We start from the raw sequence: 20,766 nt of genomic DNA, 5'->3' as shown, positions 1-20,766 counted from the left end.
GATTAGAAGTCTTTCTTAAATAAATATATTATAATAATTTATTCTCGACATTCGTTCGAGAAATACAGGTAAAATTTTAAAATACAGCTTTCATATGAAAACTGTCTATACAATATAAGCGTATACATTTTTTATGAAGATTGGGTTTTCAGCTTCGCCTTGTTAGGTACTTCAATTTCTACGGTTTGAGAGTAATTTTTTTGATAACTGCTTTAATTAGTGTCTAAATATAAACATAGTTTGAAAAAATTTCCGTGTAAAGCAAAATAGATTTTTTTCACCTCTTGTAAAATTTACTTTTTTGGACTTAGGCAATTTTCATACGAGGTCGACGATATTTCAATTCGCGGTTCTTTTTTTAATTTCGATCGCTAGCAATCGCTAGCAATCGCTAGTAATTTTTAAAGACCACATTGGCAGTGATTGGCAGCACCGTTCGAGTATACCTTCGCAACGTATGTCAACGACCAACGACACATCTCATACCGATTTCTTTCGGACGGTCTGCCTGTTGTTGATCCGTGGTGGCACGGCCGACGTGCTGGTAAGTTATTTTCCAACGATAAAAATCAGAGTGTCAACAATCGACGTCGTGTAAGGTTAATATGTGAAATACCAGGTGTCAAGTGTTTGATTGGCATGACATATATCGTTTAGCTCCCACGATCTGGATTTTATGTTAATGCTAGACGTGCTAATTGTTTAAACTCGCTCAATTCACGCTTACGACAGTTCGTCTGTGTCATTATCCTAATGACCTGTAAATCATCCAAGTTCGAGGTATTCGTCGTCGTAATTACATTCTTTTCGTTCACACTTTTCGGTCTTCCGCCCTTCTTCCCCCTCCCCCCACTCCAGTTTTCTCCTTTCTTTTGCTTGTTACCTGTCTTTGTCCCTCGCGAGTTTTCCCTCCTCTTCTAACGTTCCGTACAAGATGTCGAAAGTGCCAGGGGCGCTCACATGGGTACCGTATAAATTATTTTTATCACTTTGGGACTACGGTAAAATGATCTGTCATTGTTAAGACATTAATGTTCGCACAATCACAGTCAGATATACCGAACATTGTTCGAATTATACAGTTTTACACGAAATTCTTGGGTATTACCGTCTTTGTTGGTCGTGGGTTATTATTTCCTTCGCAAACCACCCTCTTTTCTGTAGTTATTTTTAAATCACCCGCGGCGCAGAACTATATATCGAAACTTTCGGAGATTGCTCTTTTCAAAGTGATCGAAGCATTTTTAAATTGAATAGGAAGAAATTACTTTGATTAAGCAAACGAACCTGCGGATTATTCTAATTTCAATCTACACCGGTAAAACAAATTTGTGTAACAACAAAACCGCGCATTCTTGAAATATCTATATCGATGGCGAACATATCGTATATTGTTTCAATATTTTTGAAAAACTCTAGTGAACGAAAACGTTCTTCGGAAGAATATTAATTACGGAATTACTGAAAGTTATCGAGAATGTAAACAATGTCTCTGTAAATATTAGCTCAGCAAACAGCAACACGTCTGCTTCATTGTTGAATATCTTTAGTAAAAAGTTTTCGTAACGTTCAAAGAGAAATCGGTTATAAAAACGCTTATTTATCATTTTATTGCTCGTAATGCATCCGCAAACGGCACGTTTAGAGCGTGGACTTTCTAACCGCGTGAAAGTAGATTCATTTTAAATTTACGATTCTCAAATGTAGTACAAACTTTGATAGTGTCGCGTTCAATTTTTATGGAGTTAATAACGATAATTTATGAATGTTTTTTTTTCAAGATTATACACAATGGCCAATACTCAGGTAAACAGGGCGCGAACCATAAAAAAAATCGAAAAACCTCGACCGCTTAAGCTCAATCAACGCCACTCGACCGTCTGTCTGAATAGTAAGTTTTACTTCATATTTCTAATGTATATTTATATAGTGATTCTATTAAATTGAACAATTCTATTTAACAGTGGAGGACATAGTGTCCTTAATCGACAACGTAGCAATGCGACTAACCAATGTCTTCCATGACCAAACGCTGCAAATGAGTGTGGTTAGAATGTGTAATCACCTGAAACTTTATGCCCATCAATTAGAAGCTATTTACAAAGGTATTAACTTTATAATAGAAGTGCAAGTGCAAGTTAACACGTTGACTGTCGATACCAAAAATAAAAATATTAACATGTTCGTATGTACACTTATCAGTAGACTGCCGGTATATAACACCGGTATGTTTATTTTACCGGTATTAGTCTCTGGTTCTAATATATTAATTGTAGTTACAAAATTATGAACTTTCTTGTTTTCGAAATTTATTGAGCTCGGTTGAGCCGGTCAGTAGTGACTGCTATGGGAGTCAATGTGTTAATCGAATTATGGATACTTTAGAAAATCTATGATGTTCGGATCTCCGAATTTCCGGGCACCTGCCCACCCCTATTTTTTCTAACAATACCGAGTTGATACACAGATCAGCTGGACAGAGCTTTTGTGGCAATTAGAAATGGAAGTCAGGACGAAAAATTAGATCTGACGACTAGGGTTCACCTGCTGGAACTTATAGAATTAAGAGCTAAGCAGTGGCGTCACACTGATTCTATGGATGAGTATTATACTCAGAAACTATCACATCTGGATAATGTATGTTTCTTACTTTTCTTTTTTGAAATATAAGATAACTGTGTCTTAAAAGTATTCGTTTAATGTTAACAGGCAGAAACAATTCCCGACACACCTACAAACGTGCTATCATCACCTCTGGCAATGTCTTCACCCACTGCAGCACCTATCTTGGGTCCTGGTGAAGTTATAAAGAATAGTGGGAAATTTGTTAAACCGACACGTATTCCTGGGAAAAACTACTGCAAAGATGAAGTTGTTATACGTAACAGTGATTCCGGCAAAGGTAAAGAAAATTTAATGTTTCCGCGATTGGATACGAATATTCCTATTAATGTAGTAGAAAGTACATATAAATATTTGTAAATTGTAGTACGTAGCATATTTTCTTGGTGTTTTAAAAATTTAATTTAATTTCAAGTTATCACGCACTATATCGTTAGCGCCAATATTTCTATGTTTCACGTTTTTTCGTATCTATTATAAGTATATAGTAAGTATTATTTTCCACTTCTAAATTATTTGCACAAAAATATAGTGATGGGAATAAAAGGGCGGCGAGTTCACATGATCGAAGAGCTCAGCCAGACAATCATCTCCTTCCAGCGAGGTAAACAAATAATTTGCAGATGGCTTGATAGCATTATGCTCATGCATTTCGGAAATAACTAATTGTTTACTTTTTTAATGTCTGTTACATATCCTAATATTCTCATTACAACCAAAAATTACATTTTACAAATAATAAAATACAAAATTGTTTGTTTCTATAGTTGAATCACATATAGAATTCAATAAACAAAGTGAAGATGTACTTCGTTGAACAGTACACACATATAATATTTATATTTAATTTGTGTTTTAACATGTATTTTTACTTTTATCTGCATGAAACATATGTTCTTTATTAATTTGTAAAGAAAATTCATATACAAAAGTGATTGGAAACTGTCCTGCTTGAGCTTCGGAAGTTTAATCGCTCACATCATATTTTTATTGTGCAATTTTTAATTATTATCATGTGATTATCATCGAATATATCATGCATTGTGTTCGCAGCTTATTAAAAAAAGACGAATAAAATACAAATAAATTGTTATGAGCAGCATTTTACATTTTTAATACAAATAATGTTATTGCTTACAATCGCTTATGGTTCCCAATGCACATGAATATTAAATTGTTCTTCTTTCACAGAATATCTCGTCTACAATTAATACCGATCTTATTAATGTTTTAATCCACCAATAATTTGTCTTGACATGTTTGGAAAGTGTCTATATTTATACATGATACATTAACCATAATACAGATCGCTTTTACGAAACGAACTTTGGTAATAACAAAGTTTCACGTGCAATATGAAAACAAACATCGGTCTAATATTTTCCTTTTCTTGTAGTAAACCCTGGAGCCAAAGAACGACTTGTCCAAATCACGGGTACTTCCGAGGACAAGATACAGTAAGTTTAATTGTTTTTAATGTTGATATTCAACACTAAACCTACCGAGCCTCAAAAGTAACTGGAACATGCTCCCTTATAAAATGGCAAGATTAATTTGATTTAGATTTCGTGCGGCTCCTATTGTTATACGTGCTCTGTTAAAGACATCTATACAATAATTTCTTATTAAATAAAAAATTGTTATTACCGTAGAACCTCGATTATCCGGGCCTCTGATCAAGGGCCTTAATAAGGATTAAGTTCAGTATTGAAACTATGTAATTGTTAGGATAATCGAAGTTCTACTGTATTTCAATAAGTGTAAAATAAAAGATCTGGAACCGGTCATTTTGACCGGTGGTGGTAGGTTTAGTGTTAAACTATGCAATGTTCATACCTGTTATATTATTGCAACAGTTACGCGAAGGACTTGATAAAAGATACGATTCAACGAAATGCATCACCGGTGAGATTGGAGCAAGGTGGAGGAGAAAAAGGAGCAATGGGAGGTTCTAGTTCTTCGTTAAATAGCAGTGCATCGGATGAAAGCAACCGATTGCAACAGCAACAAAACTCCCGCGCACGTTCGCTCCTCCATAGCTTCTCCACCAACGACGCCAGTATAGGCGAATACAAATACACGGTTACGGTTGGTAACCAATCCTTGAAGATCACAGGATGCAATCTGGATCTTGTTAGGGTAATCATATTTTTCAATTGTTTATTTCTACGTACAAGTCTACGATCGACACATTTTATTTCACTGAATAACGGCATTATGGAATATATTTTAATGGAAATTACTGGGTATGTATCAGACTGCGAAGCTGGTTTTGGATGAATATTTCTTAGGAGATTCGGAAAACTTTACGAGCGGTATAGAATACTTTAATTTCGAGGAAGAGTCCGCTTATTCTCTATCGTCTTCCAACTCGCAAAAAACACCGTTGACATCGAGTACTACCAATGAGATGAGCCGAGAATTGATTGTGGACAGTTCAGCCACATCGGAAAGCGAAGAAACATATAAACCACATATCATTTCTGAAGCAAATCCTTCGACTCATAAAGGTAAACGAGTACAATCGAATGTCTGACTTACTTTCTACGAGACCTGATATTTAATCGAACATTTATTCAGTTCCAGAAATCAGGGAACTCACGTACGAGTTTTTGTTACTGTGTTCAACAGGTCCTTATGCTAAACAACCGCCTGTGGACTGGGCTCGAATTCAAAAGGAGTGTCCCAACATTGTTCGCAAGGTATATCGACGTGATACGAATGCTAAACAACTGATGTGCAACAGTATAACTTACTAATATTTTTTTTACGTTGATACTCTTTAAGGAGAAAGCTTTGTGTAACATACTGAAAAAATTAAGCGATCTTTCGAAATTTTTGACAAACAAAATATTCAGTTCCTAAAGAAAAATAATATTTGCTGGACATTGTTAGCGTGCTAACGGATATTATTTCTTTTTATATATACGTATATATATATATATATATATTATGTTTCATTCTATACTTCATTATACAATTGAAATCGCGTGATTAAATAGCGTTACCAAAAAGATTCAATTTATAAGAAAAGTATTTACGCGTTTCAAATTTTAAAAGCTGATATAAGTACTGCGGGTATCGGTGTTTATTGGAAGCGTGTAGTCAATTTTATAAATATCCAAATGAAATTTTCAGGGTATGTAGTTTAAAGATAATATTATCGAACTAAAGTATTTTCGATTTGTTACACAGGGTTATTCTCTAAATGGCTAGAAATTAATAATACTCGTCCAAAAGTTAACTATGTTTTCAAGTTATAATTTGTTCTTGACACTGAAATGTGCTAATTCCAAAGAGACTGTCATATTTATATTATGGCCGTTTAAATACTCTCATTGCAATATTTACGTCTATTGAAGACAAAGTATAAGACGATGATATAAGATTTGGCAGAAACGAATCTCTTACGTTAATATGGGAAGGTTGTGATAAAGATATGGAAATGAGCTATATTATCTTTCTCAATTAACATCGAGCTACAAAGTCGACTTTTTTAAATGACAAATTCATAAAAGCATACGCTAATGGATTTGTGCCAAGTCATATATGTACTTAAACCAAAGATTACATGTTACTACCATAGTTTACTTTATATACTTACACTTACCAAAAAAGTCTTTGTGTTATCAGTATTACACGATGAATCTGTTATATATTTATAAGATATACACCTCTGATTACGTTATTTAATAATTTTATATTCTAAAGTAAAATACCTTGGACTCGTACTAATACATGTCAATATTTATATTAATATAAGATGTATATTAATATATATCAGTACATTGTATTAGTATAATCCGTTCGTTTTTCTGTAGCTACGCCGTAATATCGTATTGCATACCATGATTTCATTCACATACGAAAAGCTATCTTTGAGTACATATTTCCATTTTATATCGTTAAAATAGTAAAGATCTCAACTTTTCCTTTTTTTAACTAAATAGAAATATGGCTAATTTTATAGACTGAAAAAATTAAAGTGGATAAGAAGTATTACGCTACGAGACTGTTCGACTCTTTAAGGTCTTTGCCCACTAGACTCCTCTTCTGCCTATCTGCGCCATCGCTCCGTCCCCGTTTTGGGTTTCTTCTGTGTATTTCAATGGGACTGCGCCTACTATACCTGCAATGGTGCCATATACCTGCAGGCGCAGGTATAGCAGGCGCAGTCCCATTGAAATACACAGAAGAAACCCAAAACGGGGAAAGAGCGATGGCGCAGGTAGGCAGAGGAGGCGTCTAGTGGGCAAAGACCCTTATGTTCTTAGATTATATACTTCGTCTTTTTTTTATTGTTCGTATGTATTATTAATTGTTTTAATCGTTATAGTTTATTATTACATGAAGTTAAACAAGGTATTCCTATTCTTATGTTTTTTGTTTTTACTTCTTAAGTATTACAAGAAAAGTATTAAATTTTGTACACGATGTAACGAAAATATTGTAAAACATCTTGAGATTTCAAAGATAATAAAGCGTTTTAATTTGTTGTATTTTGAAATATATCGTGTAGCACCAGTGTTTAAACGAAACCGCGGCGAATTCCTCTCTTAAAACGAACCGATGTATATAAAGCTTTATGACAGTATGTTAAGAAGGCATGCACGTTACTGTAAATCATTTAACACTTGCTTTATAAATCAAAAGCATGCTGCTTGTAACATCACGTCAAGGTAAAGTAAATCTATTGATACGTTTTTTTGATATTGTTGTCAATTATTGTACAAATATATATAATTTTATTTGACAGACACCGATTCGCTGGTTCGAACCGGAAGCATACAAAGCTAAGGTAGCAGCTGCTGGTCTTGTTACGGTATTGCCAATTGGAGAAGGGGAAACAGATCCGGAATGAGATTGAAAAAGTTACACTTGTCCACTTCATGAAATCGTATGTATTAATAATATTCTTTACATCGATTTTTCTGTCGATGTATTGTGATAAATTGAAAAAAAGAAGTTCAGTATAATATTTGTTTGTCGGTAAACAAATATGCAAACGCTAACAAACATTCATAATGAATATGAGCGAGACAATCGGTATTGCTCCATTCAAGTAGAGCAATATAAAATAACTAGCAGATATATATTGCTATAGATGTTTGTAAATCTATGCGTGTTTTTATCTAAATTTTCTTTTAACGATGATCACACTTTCTAAGCATTTATGCTTTTGTATTATACATTTGTACGCTTTCAAATTCAGAATATTTCATTGTTAATTTATTTGTATTGAACACGTGAGCTGCAGTAATTATTTTTACCGTATAACTCGGTATCCGGCATACCAAATATACGTATCGCTTTGCGTCTCGTTAACAACATTGCTACTCAGATATTTCAAAGAATTATTGAAATACTTATGAAAGACAATAAGCACTTTGTACGATGTTAGCATAATAGATCAAATCAATGGATTCATAAAACCTGTGAAAACGAAATACGTTTAGAATATGTTCAGAAATATTGTAACAGCATTTTTATTGACAAATATTATTGTTAATTAAATGTGTTAGATATAAATTCTGAATAAGAGAAGAAAAATGAAAGGAAGAAAAGATAACAAGAATTACACTAACAAAAAAAAATGGACACTGGTCCTCTAGTAGAATTAAAGTTGACCATGTTAGAATGTAATTTACATAAACATTCAACAAAAATTTTTCTGTGTAACACTCTCTTGTTACACTGTAACAAAAATAACAAATACTGAAACAAACAGTGATTTAGCCTAATCTAGTCTACCTATTTAAAAGTAGGAACTACCAAATTTGGTAATTATATTCTGCTGTGACGTAACAACCAAAAAAAAAGATTTTATTCAATCTCAAGATTTTATATTTTATATACTAAAACGGTAATGCTATGTGCAGTATGATGCATTAATGCTGCGAAAAGATGAAAACAATAATATTTTCCATCTTTAGACATTTCTATTTCGCAATTGTGTGGATTACGTGTTTTTACTGTGCTGATTTTTTTTTAAGAAATTGATTTATATAGCACTGCAATTGATCCACCGTTGTGACTTTACCGCCCTTTTAGCAAGCATAAAATGTTATTTCTATATTGTATATTATAATGTACTGCGATGACCCCTCTTTTTTAATTAAGCTTGTAATATTTATTGAAAATGTTTCATTAGCCAGAACACAGTAACTTAAAAATGTATTTCTACATTTTTGATATTGTTCTACAATGATATCATTCTTCTCGCCCTATTTAAATCACTTATTTATTGTTTGTACTTTTTAAACGACTTTTTGTTGTTTTCTCTGCGTTTCACATGAACATTTAGTGGGTTTTCTGGCTTGAAATATCAATAAGAGGGAAAATTTTCATCTATTTATTTAATATGAAATGGAATCGTACTGCACGCACATGGGACGTTATGTTTGTAAGTTTTTACATCGTTTAATATTTATTACAAATTTTCACGATTATTTGAATTAAATTATTAGTAATTTATTTCTATTACCACTAACTACAGTAATAAATTATATTATTGTACTTTGCTCTTTAGTAATAAATCAATAAAAATCAGAATGTCTTTTTGATTATGTTTCTTGCACCTTAAGGTACTACAAACATTAAGTTTATTTTCAATTCCGTACACAATATGATATGAAATATATATATATGTATATATATATTATATACTGATAACTCAGAGTTCGGTCGTAGTTAGTAAGAGAACGTGTAACATATTTAAAAAAAAACGAACCAATCTGTCGACATCATAAGTTTTATTATTCTAGCATCGTATAGAAATGGTAATGTCCGAAATATACATATACGTTCAATTTGTGCACAGATCACATTGTACTAGATATATCGATTGCGTTTCCTTGCCATTCACAGTTTGTAAAAGTTAAAAATGTTATATCATCTGACGTTACGTGCATAAAACATTCGATATCAAAGGCCTACTCTCTGATTGCATGTTTCGTTTTAATAATCTATAAGATTAAGTAATTGCTAACCCCTATATTGCAAATAATTTCAATATGTAAGTTAAGAATGCGATATACATATGCATATATGTGTATCTTAAATTCAGTCTACTTATGTCATTATATAAATTAACATTCAGTCTATCACACAGTACCAGTTTTGCCCACAAAAAGTTTTTCTTTGCTGTTAATAAAAAAAAAAGAAATATAAAGTTAGAGATAGTATATTAAACATATGAATTAACACAGATTAATTAAATATCTTCAAATTTCGAAGCAGTATAGTATATGGTGTATTTCATATAAATGAAATTTCTTTAGCTGCTATGAATTTTAGCTGGAACTTTCAAAGGTAGTACAAAACTTATATCTAATCTGAGAAACTGGTTCTGTAACATGTCAGACTATTAAATTATACAATTAATAGTACAATGATTGGCAGTTTCGTGAGAATAGTGGTCTTTAGTAATATTGGTGAAAGTGATAATCGTAATGATTGATGACGATGATGATTATAATAATAATAGTGAAATGCGTAAATTCATGCCAAATTCTCTCAAGTAAGTCAACTTTCAATCAACACAGGGATTTTGAAAAAACCACCATTCTGATTATACATCCGTATAATTTTGTTATTGTAATTTTCTTAAATATACTTATATATATGTATATATATTCATATATATATATACCTATATATAATTATGGATGTAAATAATCGAGTATATTTATATGTATACAACATAGTCATAGGAATAGTTTTATCAGTGACGAGCAATCGATAAATACGAACAAATACGATACATGAGAAATCTAAGTGAATATCTATTATCGATATTTACGATATATTTAAACTTAGTAGTATTTTAAGTTACTTTAATTGAAAAAATTACTCGTCCCTGTTTCACATTCCAAGATAAATATATAGACAATAGCACGATTTATTCTAAGTATGATTTACTTATGCTTGTAACAAATTAATGTGAAATACTTCATATTCTTAAACATTCATATGTAACTTGAGTCTCATTAGTTACATAAACAAAGATATTCTTTTTTCTCCCTTAGAAGTAAGAATTACGGAAACTATTGCAACTGATTTACATATTTTGTTACTAAAAACGTATCAGTGTCTACCAAAAGTCGCATCGATCGATCGTCGAATACAATTTTCAAACAAAACTAATTTCGCATGAGGATGTCTTATTGCTAAGTGAGCGTGATAAGTGAGGTTTTAAATTATTTAAAACCAACAGCTTTCTTTCAAGAAGCTTATCATGGCGATTACAAGGTTCGTATGTGTACAAATATTAAAAAAAAGTTACAGATACACTGTGTTCACATTTATTATAATCTAAACATTGTTTTATAAAACATAAATCGCTAGAAGCGATGATCTACTTTTTAAATACATTACTATATCATAATTATTTCCTGGGACATTATATATTCCAATTCAGTTTACTAACTAAAATTTCGTTTTCAATAAACTTGATACTAAAAAAATTCACGTAGAGCACATGTCTCTAATAATCTAAACATTCGAGACTTTCTAGAATGTTGTAATGCACGGTGTAAATGACTTTCCACTGATGATATTATACATTTACGAGAAAAGTCAGATTAAACGAATGTAAAATTATCTACTCGTTTGGCAGACGCGTTAAGGTATTTTTTATCGATCTAATACACGTACACAATTCTTCTCTCCTTCGTGGGCTGGCAAAGTTTTCACGAATAAATTCTATTTACAATGCAACAGCCCATGCACTTGGGTACCCTTCTTAAATTTAGAGGTCATGAAATTCTTGTACTATTGAAATAATCCATACATATATATGTCTTCTAAACTTAGACCACTTGCATGAAATCTTGTTTTCATATGTCCCTTTGTTTAGAATTCACACACACCAGAAATTTCTATCTAATGGATTTAAAGTAGTGTTAAACTATTGAATTTCCGTGTTCGATAGTTGTAAGTTGAATTGAAACAACGCCTACATCCGAATGCGACCGCTAAAAAATTTTTTTAACGCAATCACTGCTAAACAATTCATTCTAGAGCTACGAGTATGTGTCGTTATTACACACCGATTATATCTTCATCGAAATTTTTAACGCAGTGTCCTATATAAAATATGTCCCTCACTTTTGTTTTTTTTTATCATTTTGTAAATATAGAAAATTATATAATTGTTTTTCTCCTGATTATTAGAACAAAAAATTCACTAAATACAATCAGTGGGAATTAGTTTCTTGTGAAATAACCGATTCTTCACAGGGTTAAAAGACATAATCCGGTCCTGCCATGTCTATTGCCCATCTGAATTTATCCCTTTGTGTTTTGTTGTAAATTTTCTCGATCGGGACCTTATTTTTCTTGCACCTAGAAATATTAAAAATCACATGTTTTACTACGAAAAAAACGCATACTCTGTAAAAACAGTGTAAGTTAAAAAATTCACCATGCAACGGTAATTCTAGGATCAAGATAATTCAGCTTGGAGGTGCCCAATGCAATTTCTTTATTTTCCTCTTTGTCCGTTGCCTGTACCTCCAATTTCGTCAATTGTTCTTTTAATCTATCCAGAGTTTTCTTCTTCTTCTCATATACACTGTAACATAATACACAGAAAATATTATAGTTCTCATTATCAAATATCAAATGAATAAAATAACTACGCGTATCTTACACTTTTTCTTTAACAGATCCGTGCTTAGCATCGCGTTTAGCATCCTTCACTGCAAGTTCTGCGTCAGCTATAGCTTCCTTCTTGGCTTCTATCTTTGCTTTAAGATTTTCCATAGATTTCGCATGTGTCTTCGGCACTGAACGCTGATGGTTACATAGGATTGCAACTGCTCTATTTGCTCTATTATATGACAAAATCTTTTCCGCTTCGGTGTCTTCAGGATTTGTCAATTTATCTAATTGTTGCTGTAGCGTCCATGACGCGTTGTATGTTCTGAATACTTTAGCAGTAAGACCTTCCATCAGTTCGTTCAAGTGCTTATTCATGACAGTTGTATTGAGACGATCGAATAAATCATCGGCGGGTGATTTGTTCTCCATAAACAGTTGTAAATTCTTGAATACCCGTTTTTCTACTGGCACTTCATTGTAGTACCTTATTGAATCCTTACCTACAAACATATCAATGTAAGAATGTACACACATATTAAACCGAACGAATGTATCTATATAATTTTACTAAAGAGGAAATGAACGTACCTAAGAAATCAAATACAACTACATATTCCTTTCCATCCTTTTGTTCATGTAATGAAATGTGTTCTACTCGCAAAGAACAACAACCTACAGTATCCGCCTGATCCTCATCCTTTTCGTTACCAGCTCTCAAAGCTAATTTATCTATAAAGTACAAGGCAACGGCTCTCTGCCTTATACGCATTTCTTTACTCTTCCAGTCTTCCTTATATTCGGCACGAATTTTATCTATAGATTGTGCCAATTTCCTAGCAGTCTCATACTTCTGCCAATCCTTTTCACCCTTCAGTTTACTCGATGGATTAAGCATGACATATTTCACTTGCCCTTGAATATTTTCAGTCCAAGAAGCAAGCCATGTGACGTTAGGATCATGTCGAACTTCTTTCCATTTGTGGCCTGGCGGTGGCTTTGGTACGTTGGAGTCTTTGGAACAGTTGATAAGAATATCTTCAGGCATGACCCTCTTTTTCAGTTTACCCATTTTTGGATGTTCGCCACGGCCTCTGAACAAGCCAGGAGGTTCGATCTTGAAATTACCTATCTTTTCTTTATGTCCATCAATAGTACAAAAACCATATTCTTTCTGAGTCTTTTCGTTGTCCTCCTTTATTTTCAACTTTTCTTCTTTTGTCATTGCTTTTCGTTCTTCGCTTTTCTGAAGGAAATACGCATGCATCTGCTTGAAATCACACTTACTTAAGTCAACTATTTTAGCTTTCTCAGAGTCTGTCATCACTTCTCTCCAATCATGGAAGAAATTAGTATTGAACGCAGGCTTTGTAGTGTAATCATGATCCAACATGCGTGCATAGAAAGTGGCAACTTCCTCTGTATCTTGACTCAATTTCATCTCTTTACCATTGTAATAAAACTTAACGTCCGGAGGAAGAGGATCATATGCAGGTGCGAATACTGGCCCTTTGTGCTCCAAAAAGGTCCATTTCGTTCCATCGTTTTTCTTTTCTTCTTCCCACCTAGAAAAATTATTTTCTTGTTTAATTTACACGAACTGTTTCAACATTTATTGTGGCGACATTAATACAGCCAAAGGAAAAGAAAAAAAATCATAAAGACCTTAGAACACTTAACCTTAAAGGTCGTGTACGTTCATGAATTGCACTGCAAATGTTTGGTTTCTGACAAAAATTACGAATCAAGGTTCCAGAAACGAATATCGTCAATTTGGAAATAATATTAAACATTGCTGAACTTATCCTACATTAATATGAGAATTACTCATTTTCTAATTGTCTTACTATCTTACTATACATAGAATAGAGGTTATAGAGGCAACTGCTCCTAACGTTGCATATATATATATATACAACGAAACGAGGTTAGGTAACACTGGTAACATAACCTCGTTCGCCACATGGACGCGGGATTTTTAAACGATAATTATAATTTACCATTTCCAAACTTCCAGTTCCTCTTCTTGTTTTTTCTTCCGCGGACTTGGATTTTCTCCTTTCGATGCTCTTGCACCTTTCTTTTTTGGCTTCTAACGGAAAAAACATTCATTGAATATATTAAAATTATTTCATTGAAATACACAAATGAATATGTTACCTGTTCAACTTCGTCTTCATCGTCTTCGTGCTTTCGTTTCTTCTTTTTCGTTTTCGTTTCACTTTTCTTAGGCTTCTTGCGCGCAGAAAGAGGAAGGTCATCCTCCTCCTCATCGGATTCGAAACTTCTTTTAATACTTGCGGGGGTCACAGCAGATCTTGCACTCTATATAATTTTTGATCATATTATCAAATTGTTGCACAAAGTATTTTCGTCAGTCGATGCATACATTTTACCTACCAAAGGCACATCTTCATCCGAATCGTCTTCAGTTTTAAGAGTCGTGTTATGGAGGTCAGAGAGTCTTGTATCATTTCCATCGGTTGAATCCATACTACCTTCCTGCTCGTTAACAGGCTCATCTTCATCGTCTTCTTCTTTAATGTACAATGGTTGTTCTCCACCACTGTCATCGTCATCTTCTGGTTCAATTTGAGAAACTGGTTCCTATGACATATTATTTAGTTCAAAATTTGTTACAATTATTTAAAACGAAACCTGCAGCTACAAGTTATACCTCTTTCATTATATCTTGTTTCAGAATTGAGCCTACATTCACATATTTGAACTCTCCACCCATTTGTATATGATTAGGTTTCTCTTCTATTGGCTCTTCTTTTACTTTAATATCCTCCTTCTCTTTCTCCTTTCTATCCTTCTCCTCCTTATGCTTAGCTGCAAATCAGGAAATATTAATATACAATAACAGTTGAACATAGCTACTAACTTCATAATGCTATAACTTACATTTCTCTTTGTCGTGTCGATGACGGTCTTTGTCTTTGTCATGACGATGTTTATCTTTACTCGATAGACTATATTTGTCTTTATCTTTCTCAGCAGAACGATGCTTGTCCTTGTCATTTGTATGAGACGTTGAATGTCTATCTTTATCTCTATCCGATGAATGTTTCTTTTCCTTTTCCTTGTCCTTGTCTTTGGATATGCTTTTATCTTTATCCTTATCCCGCGAACTAGAACTTACACTATGCTTATCCTTGTGTTTATCCTTGTCCCGATCTTTGCTCTTGTCTTTGTCTTTGCTGGAACTGTCCTTATCTTTGGAACTACTGTGATGCCTGCAATTATGTTAACATTTTTCTTGGTAAAAATGAAACAACAAAAAATAATCAAAGGAATTGTTTCTTGTTGAAGAACAAATCGGTAAAGTTCGTTTACCTGTCTTTATCCTTGGAACTGGAGCCAGAACTAGATTTGTGATGATGTTCCTTGTCTTTGCTCTTATCCTTCTCCTTGTCCCTACTTGAAGAGCTACTGTTCTTATGTTCTTTATCTTTGCTTGAGGATGAGCTACTCTTTCTATCCTTATCCTTGTCTTTGCTACTGTTACTACCATCGTGTTTATCCTTGTCCTTAACGGAACTGGAACTATGTTTGTGCTTGTCCTTGTCTTTATCTCTGTGCTCACTTTTATGACTTTTATCCTTATCCTTACTCCTCTCTTTGTCTCTGTGATCCGACTTATGAGATCGTTCTCTGTCTTTGTCCTTATGCTCCGATTTATGTTCCCTTTTCTTATCAAATCCATTAGACATGCCATTTATATGAGTATCTAGACATTTGTATAAAATATAATATTTCAATCATTAAAATGATTATATACAAGTTAATTACAAATTTATAATATTAATAAAAATATTAAGTACAAATTAGTTGTTTTAATAAATATACAAAATATACGAAATTCTTCAATTTTTCATTTAATATATTTTTTTCGTAAGTAATTAAACTTATAAATTTGTTTATTACAATTATTATATAAACAAGTTTTTCAAATTCATTTTCATATATTTTTTCGAAAATCTCGATTCCAATTAATTAATAAAAAAATGTCATGCAATTCCAGCATGTGGGAAAAATCTTGAACAAATTTTCAAAGTACAGAATGCAAACAAGTGTCAATTTAAAAAACCAATAATAATAAAATTCAAGTCGCAGGAAGCCATAAATTGTTCGGTCTCTACGGCCGAATCTAAACACGTGTCAGACCGGTCCGGTTGTTGGCAGTCCGAGTTCTTTGATCGTCGTGTCGAACTTAGCTTTTATGCAGCAAAGTTCCAATCTCATCTATATCAGAACACGTATGTTAAACCGCACGTATAAAACGGCTTACCGCTGTGATTTCCAGTCGCATTGTTGATTTCCTTGGTTTTTCTATCCTGAAAACAATTAAATTCGCATCAGAATGCTATCTTAATGAAAGCGACGCATCGTGCATAAAGGCTCGTGGTGCTATCGGACTTAACGTTTGGCGATGCGAAGCGAGCCAGGTAGGACTTAGTCGCAGACGCCATTTTGGGACTTAGAAAAATTTCGCGTCCACGGCTATGCCTTGCGCCCAAGAGGAAAGCGGTGTTGCAAAGCGAAATATCGAAAAACTATGCACGTGGGTGAACGCATCGAAACGAATAGACACGGAATCGTTACTTACTGGCTCGGAATTCGGCTGCGTTGTTGGCTGCTCGAGCTCCATTTCTCGTGCAAACGCGACTGATAGACTCTGGTAACGCGAGGTCTAACAGAAGCGAGGGAAGTAAAGAGAACTGGGAACACACACAACAGTCTGTCGCTACTCGACTATACACTCCGCGAGACTGCAGACGGAGCACGGAGCCAACGCTTAGAGCGTATAGGAGACCCAGGTCTAAGTATCGAAAATGTCTAACTGCGCATGCGTCACATTGGCTCCGCCTCTTCGATTCCCGATATAACCCTCCGCCCCGCAAATTCTAACTGTTTATTCGTTCATATTCCGTCTCAGCAACGTTGGATATGAATGTAATACGTACAATTTCGATAGTAAACTTTCCGAATGAATATTTATCGAGATACGGACCGAGCGTGTCCCAACATTGGTTAAATATCGTATTAATTTTGTAAAAATAGAGCAGAAATTTTGTTCGTGCGTCACAAGCTTCGATTGCTGCCAGACGACACAGCCATAACTTGAAATCGAACAGTATCGAAGCTCGTCGTATGTAATGTACCTACACGGCTAAGATGTTTGTACCAGTACGGTAAATGAAATATTAATTCTGCGATGGCGCAATAACGATGGTCTATTTGTTATCATTAGACTGCGGATCTTTATGCATTTATGGCTTCTGAAAATTTTCAAAAAAGGGCAGAGTATAAAATTCGACAGAGTTTTGTACAATCTTTATTTATTTCAGATCTGGAAAGGTTACTATATGTACTACTGGAAACAAGATTCTATTTTATATTCCATATTCTTAAAATTCGTCTACAATTATTGAAAATTGCATAAACATCCGAAGTTTAACTATCATAATGTATATTTCCTTCGAATTTTATTGCGCCTAAGAAAGCTTTCTGATACAGTAGGATCAGATACATTTTTTTTGTTCTTGATAGAAAATTAAATACAGAAGAACTGTAACATTTATTTCTTATAAATTTAATGGTTATTAACCTTAGCTGCTAAATGAGATTCTGTAGGTCTCTCTCTCTCTCTCTCTCTCTCTCTCTTACATGGATATATTTCAAAATTATTTCGTAGATATTAATGTATGATAAATACTTTATACAATCGTGTTGTTATGTAAGTAAATTCATAAATTGATTTAATTTCACCATTATATAAACAGTTTGTATAAATTATATTGTATACAGTTATACAGGTGAAAATTTACATATTATACGTCCGATCGAAATTCATTAAAAATTATCATATAAAATATTTCACTAACTGTATACTATAGTTACACAAGTGCATGTAACTCTATAGCAACAGACTAGTTTGTACAATACAAAATCAATTATAATACGTTGTTTATTTTCAAACTATCCCTAGTACTTTTAGTTCCTAATTAGTTCTTAATTTTTATGTTTTTGCGCATTCTAGTTTTCCCTCGCTATTCATTACCATTTTCGTCTTTTTAAAAGCAAAAACGGCATACAGTGCTGAAAATAATACAATTTACATTAGAACAGCGTTAACTATATTAATTTTCGTATGTTGAAAAAAATTATTTCTTGTATACTAACAAATAACCTCCCACTCTGGTTTTGACAAAGTGCCGATTTTACGATGACCTGGCAAATTTTGCATGTACTGCACTGCATGCTGATAGTCCTGTGTAGGCTGACCAAGAAGTGGCACACCATGATATGGTGGATACGTTTCTAAAGCGTGCATTAAACCAAGCAGTGATCTACCTTCGACTTTCATACGTTCATAATAGCTATCAAATCTGTAAATTAATATTTGGCGTTTAGTTCGTGTAATCTGAAATGCTTTGTCACGTTAGTGTCTACGTTTACCTTTCAAATTTCACTAATTCTAAACCAAACTTTGCAGCTAATTTGCGAAGTAGAGGCATATAAACAAGAAACTCTGGACAATTGACAACACCTTCCAACTGAAAGTTGTATTTAGCCCCAAACAATGGTGGCTTTTCTTTATCACAGAAAAATTCTATGCTATAAACCTCATTTCCAAATGTATTACCATCAGTTTTCTGCCACCTGGAACTGATAAAGGAAAGAGAATAATGATTATACTTGCTTAGTATTACTATGCAACTGTTAGTACGTATAGAAGATAAACATACACTAGATCATATGTATCTGGAATAGTTCCAATGAAATAGCCTCCTGTTTTGAGACATTCGCTAACATTTCTCAGCATACATTCCGCTTGTTGCAAAGACTCGAAACTGTAGTGTAATGCAAACTGGCAGCTGACCAAATCGAACTGTATACTAGGATCCTTATATTTTTCCCTTAAACGAACCTGAAACTCTTCTTTATAAGAGAACTTCCATAGGTAAGATGTAAAAAGAAAAATGTACATTTTTCTACGTAAGAAGATATACCTTCGTGCAGTCAGCTGCTATAAACTCAGCAGTAAATATAGGATCGAATCCTCTGTCGTTTGAACTTCTGTTCAATATTTCATTATATCGATGTTGGCATTGCTCGATAGAAGTTTCAGCTAAATCTGCGCAAATCACATGCCTTACGTTTGCTTTCATCCATTTCATTAAATCTCCTCCCTTCCCGCAACATATGTCTAATACTCTCAAAGAAGATCCGTGCACTTTATCCTGCTTGTTAAAATATTCAGCTGCAATTTAAATTACTTTTATTATAGATTGAGAAGAACAAAGTTCTTCCTTCTAAACACATAAGAATCAGAATCTTACATATAAGCATGCCCTTAATCCAATTGTTAAAATTCCTCATGTATAAGATGCGACTCTGATTCCTGGAAGACAGGCCCTTATCTTCTATAGAGTTATAATGCTTCGCAACTAATTTCGCATGATCTCTACTGCTGCCACTTGACAAGTCTGAAGGAGTATTGCTTTGCTATAATTTAAAAGTTGTGTTTCGTGAAATGGTAACTGTTTAGCGCATAAATAAAATGCTACCCAAACAGGGCAGGGTATTAGACTGTAGATGAGAGAAAATTTAAAGAGATGATTACCTCTTTTATTATTAGTAAACTACAGATTTTATGCATTTATGACAAAAATGGATATGTGCAATATAAAGCAGTGGACATATAAAAAAAGATTTAAGGAGTGTATTAATTAGTGTATTAATTTCAGCTTAATAAGATAATTAAAAAACGTCAGAAGTTTCTATTTAGCTGCTATGTCTTGCATATATGCAAACAATTTTTATTTTGCATAAAGATCCTCAGTCTAATTATTAGCAATTAAAAATATCGTTTTTGTACATTTTGATTTCGTTGAAAATAGTATTACTCTTCTTCTTTTATTTGCGTCTAACATTACGAGAAATCGTCTCTCAAATTTTTTACCACCTGTTGCCAAAATTTTGTATATTTTTACATTTTTATCTAGTATTTCATCCATGGTCACACTTTATTACCTTATTTGATTCTGTTTCTAGTTTCCTTTTCAAACAAGACGATTGTGAACTAGGTTCGATCGATGGCTTTGCAGATTCTTGCTCTGTTGATACATCATCTTGTTTTTCTTTGGCCTCCTTTGTTGTTTCAGTACAAGAGGCAAACATTTTAGTGTAGAAAACAATCCCGGGTCAATTTTACAGTAGAATTTTTAAATTATCTTAATGAAAGCTCATATACGCTGAAAGATGTTGTACTGTAAACACTCTCTTGCATGGAACATTACAATATTCTAAGTTTAAACAAAAACAAATGATGTTTGTAATAATACGCTCGGAACACGTTGTAACACGATGATTGCAGCGCCTACACTAAATAAGCTTCAACCTCAACCTCAACCTCAACTCAGTGTTCCCAGACGGGTCACCTTTTCTCGCGCATGCGCGTCCAAAACAGTAACGTATCTATTTATAATGAGGCGATAATGTAGCAGAGCCCTGAGGCAGCTATGTATATCGGCG

The 20,766-nt window shown here is 33.4% G+C and overlaps 3 protein-coding genes across 9 annotated transcripts; 1 reads left to right on the top strand and 2 right to left on the bottom strand.

Moving 5' to 3' along the window:
- Positions 1-389: 389 nt before the first annotated feature.
- Positions 390-18,327, top strand: Mxt (Eukaryotic translation initiation factor mextil). 6 transcript variants are annotated; one of them, XM_076435746.1, is made up of 12 exons: positions 390-544; positions 1,782-1,891; positions 1,965-2,105; positions 2,468-2,637; positions 2,710-2,902; positions 3,155-3,226; positions 4,019-4,079; positions 4,479-4,761; positions 4,880-5,132; positions 5,203-5,324; positions 7,276-7,301; positions 7,379-18,327. In XM_076435746.1, the coding sequence occupies exons 2-12, from the start codon at positions 1,792-1,794 to the stop codon at positions 7,422-7,424; spliced, it is 1,467 nt and encodes a 488-aa protein (XP_076291861.1). In that variant the 5' UTR covers positions 390-544; positions 1,782-1,791; the 3' UTR covers positions 7,425-18,327. The 6 variants fall into 6 exon arrangements, with proteins under 6 accessions (XP_076291861.1, XP_076291857.1, XP_076291862.1 ...); XM_076435742.1 differs by lacking the exon at positions 7,276-7,301; XM_076435745.1 differs by lacking the exons at positions 390-544; positions 7,276-7,301 and adding an exon at positions 575-780.
- Top1 (DNA topoisomerase 1) lies at positions 9,356-16,975 on the bottom strand. 2 transcript variants are annotated; one of them, XM_076435729.1, is made up of 12 exons: positions 16,835-16,975; positions 16,517-16,562; positions 15,562-15,955; positions 15,130-15,461; positions 14,900-15,057; positions 14,623-14,829; positions 14,383-14,547; positions 14,223-14,314; positions 12,814-13,787; positions 12,275-12,725; positions 12,047-12,196; positions 9,356-11,967 (listed from the first exon to the last, which is right to left on the bottom strand). In XM_076435729.1, exons 1-12 carry the CDS (start codon positions 16,874-16,876, stop codon positions 11,865-11,867), a joined length of 3,114 nt encoding a protein of 1,037 aa, XP_076291844.1. In that variant the 5' UTR covers positions 16,877-16,975; the 3' UTR covers positions 9,356-11,864. The 2 variants fall into 2 exon arrangements, with proteins under 2 accessions (XP_076291844.1, XP_076291845.1); XM_076435730.1 differs by lacking the exons at positions 14,223-14,314; positions 14,383-14,547; positions 14,623-14,829; ... (3 more) ...; positions 16,517-16,562; positions 16,835-16,975 and adding an exon at positions 13,888-14,135.
- Positions 18,006-20,631, bottom strand: Rnmt (RNA guanine-7 methyltransferase). Its single transcript, XM_076435748.1, has 7 exons — positions 20,266-20,631; positions 19,572-19,737; positions 19,242-19,492; positions 18,978-19,159; positions 18,688-18,897; positions 18,412-18,617; positions 18,006-18,327 (listed from the first exon to the last, which is right to left on the bottom strand). Exons 1-7 carry the CDS (start codon positions 20,410-20,412, stop codon positions 18,248-18,250), a joined length of 1,242 nt encoding a protein of 413 aa, XP_076291863.1. The 5' UTR covers positions 20,413-20,631; the 3' UTR covers positions 18,006-18,247.
- Positions 20,632-20,766: the final 135 nt, after the last annotated feature.

This window comes from Lasioglossum baleicum, chromosome 12 (genome assembly GCF_051020765.1).
Source record: "Lasioglossum baleicum chromosome 12, iyLasBale1, whole genome shotgun sequence".
Lineage (NCBI taxonomy): Eukaryota > Metazoa > Arthropoda > Insecta > Hymenoptera > Halictidae > Lasioglossum > Lasioglossum baleicum.
Note: the sequence above shows the minus strand (reverse complement) of the source record. Positions and strands in the feature narration are given on the sequence as shown.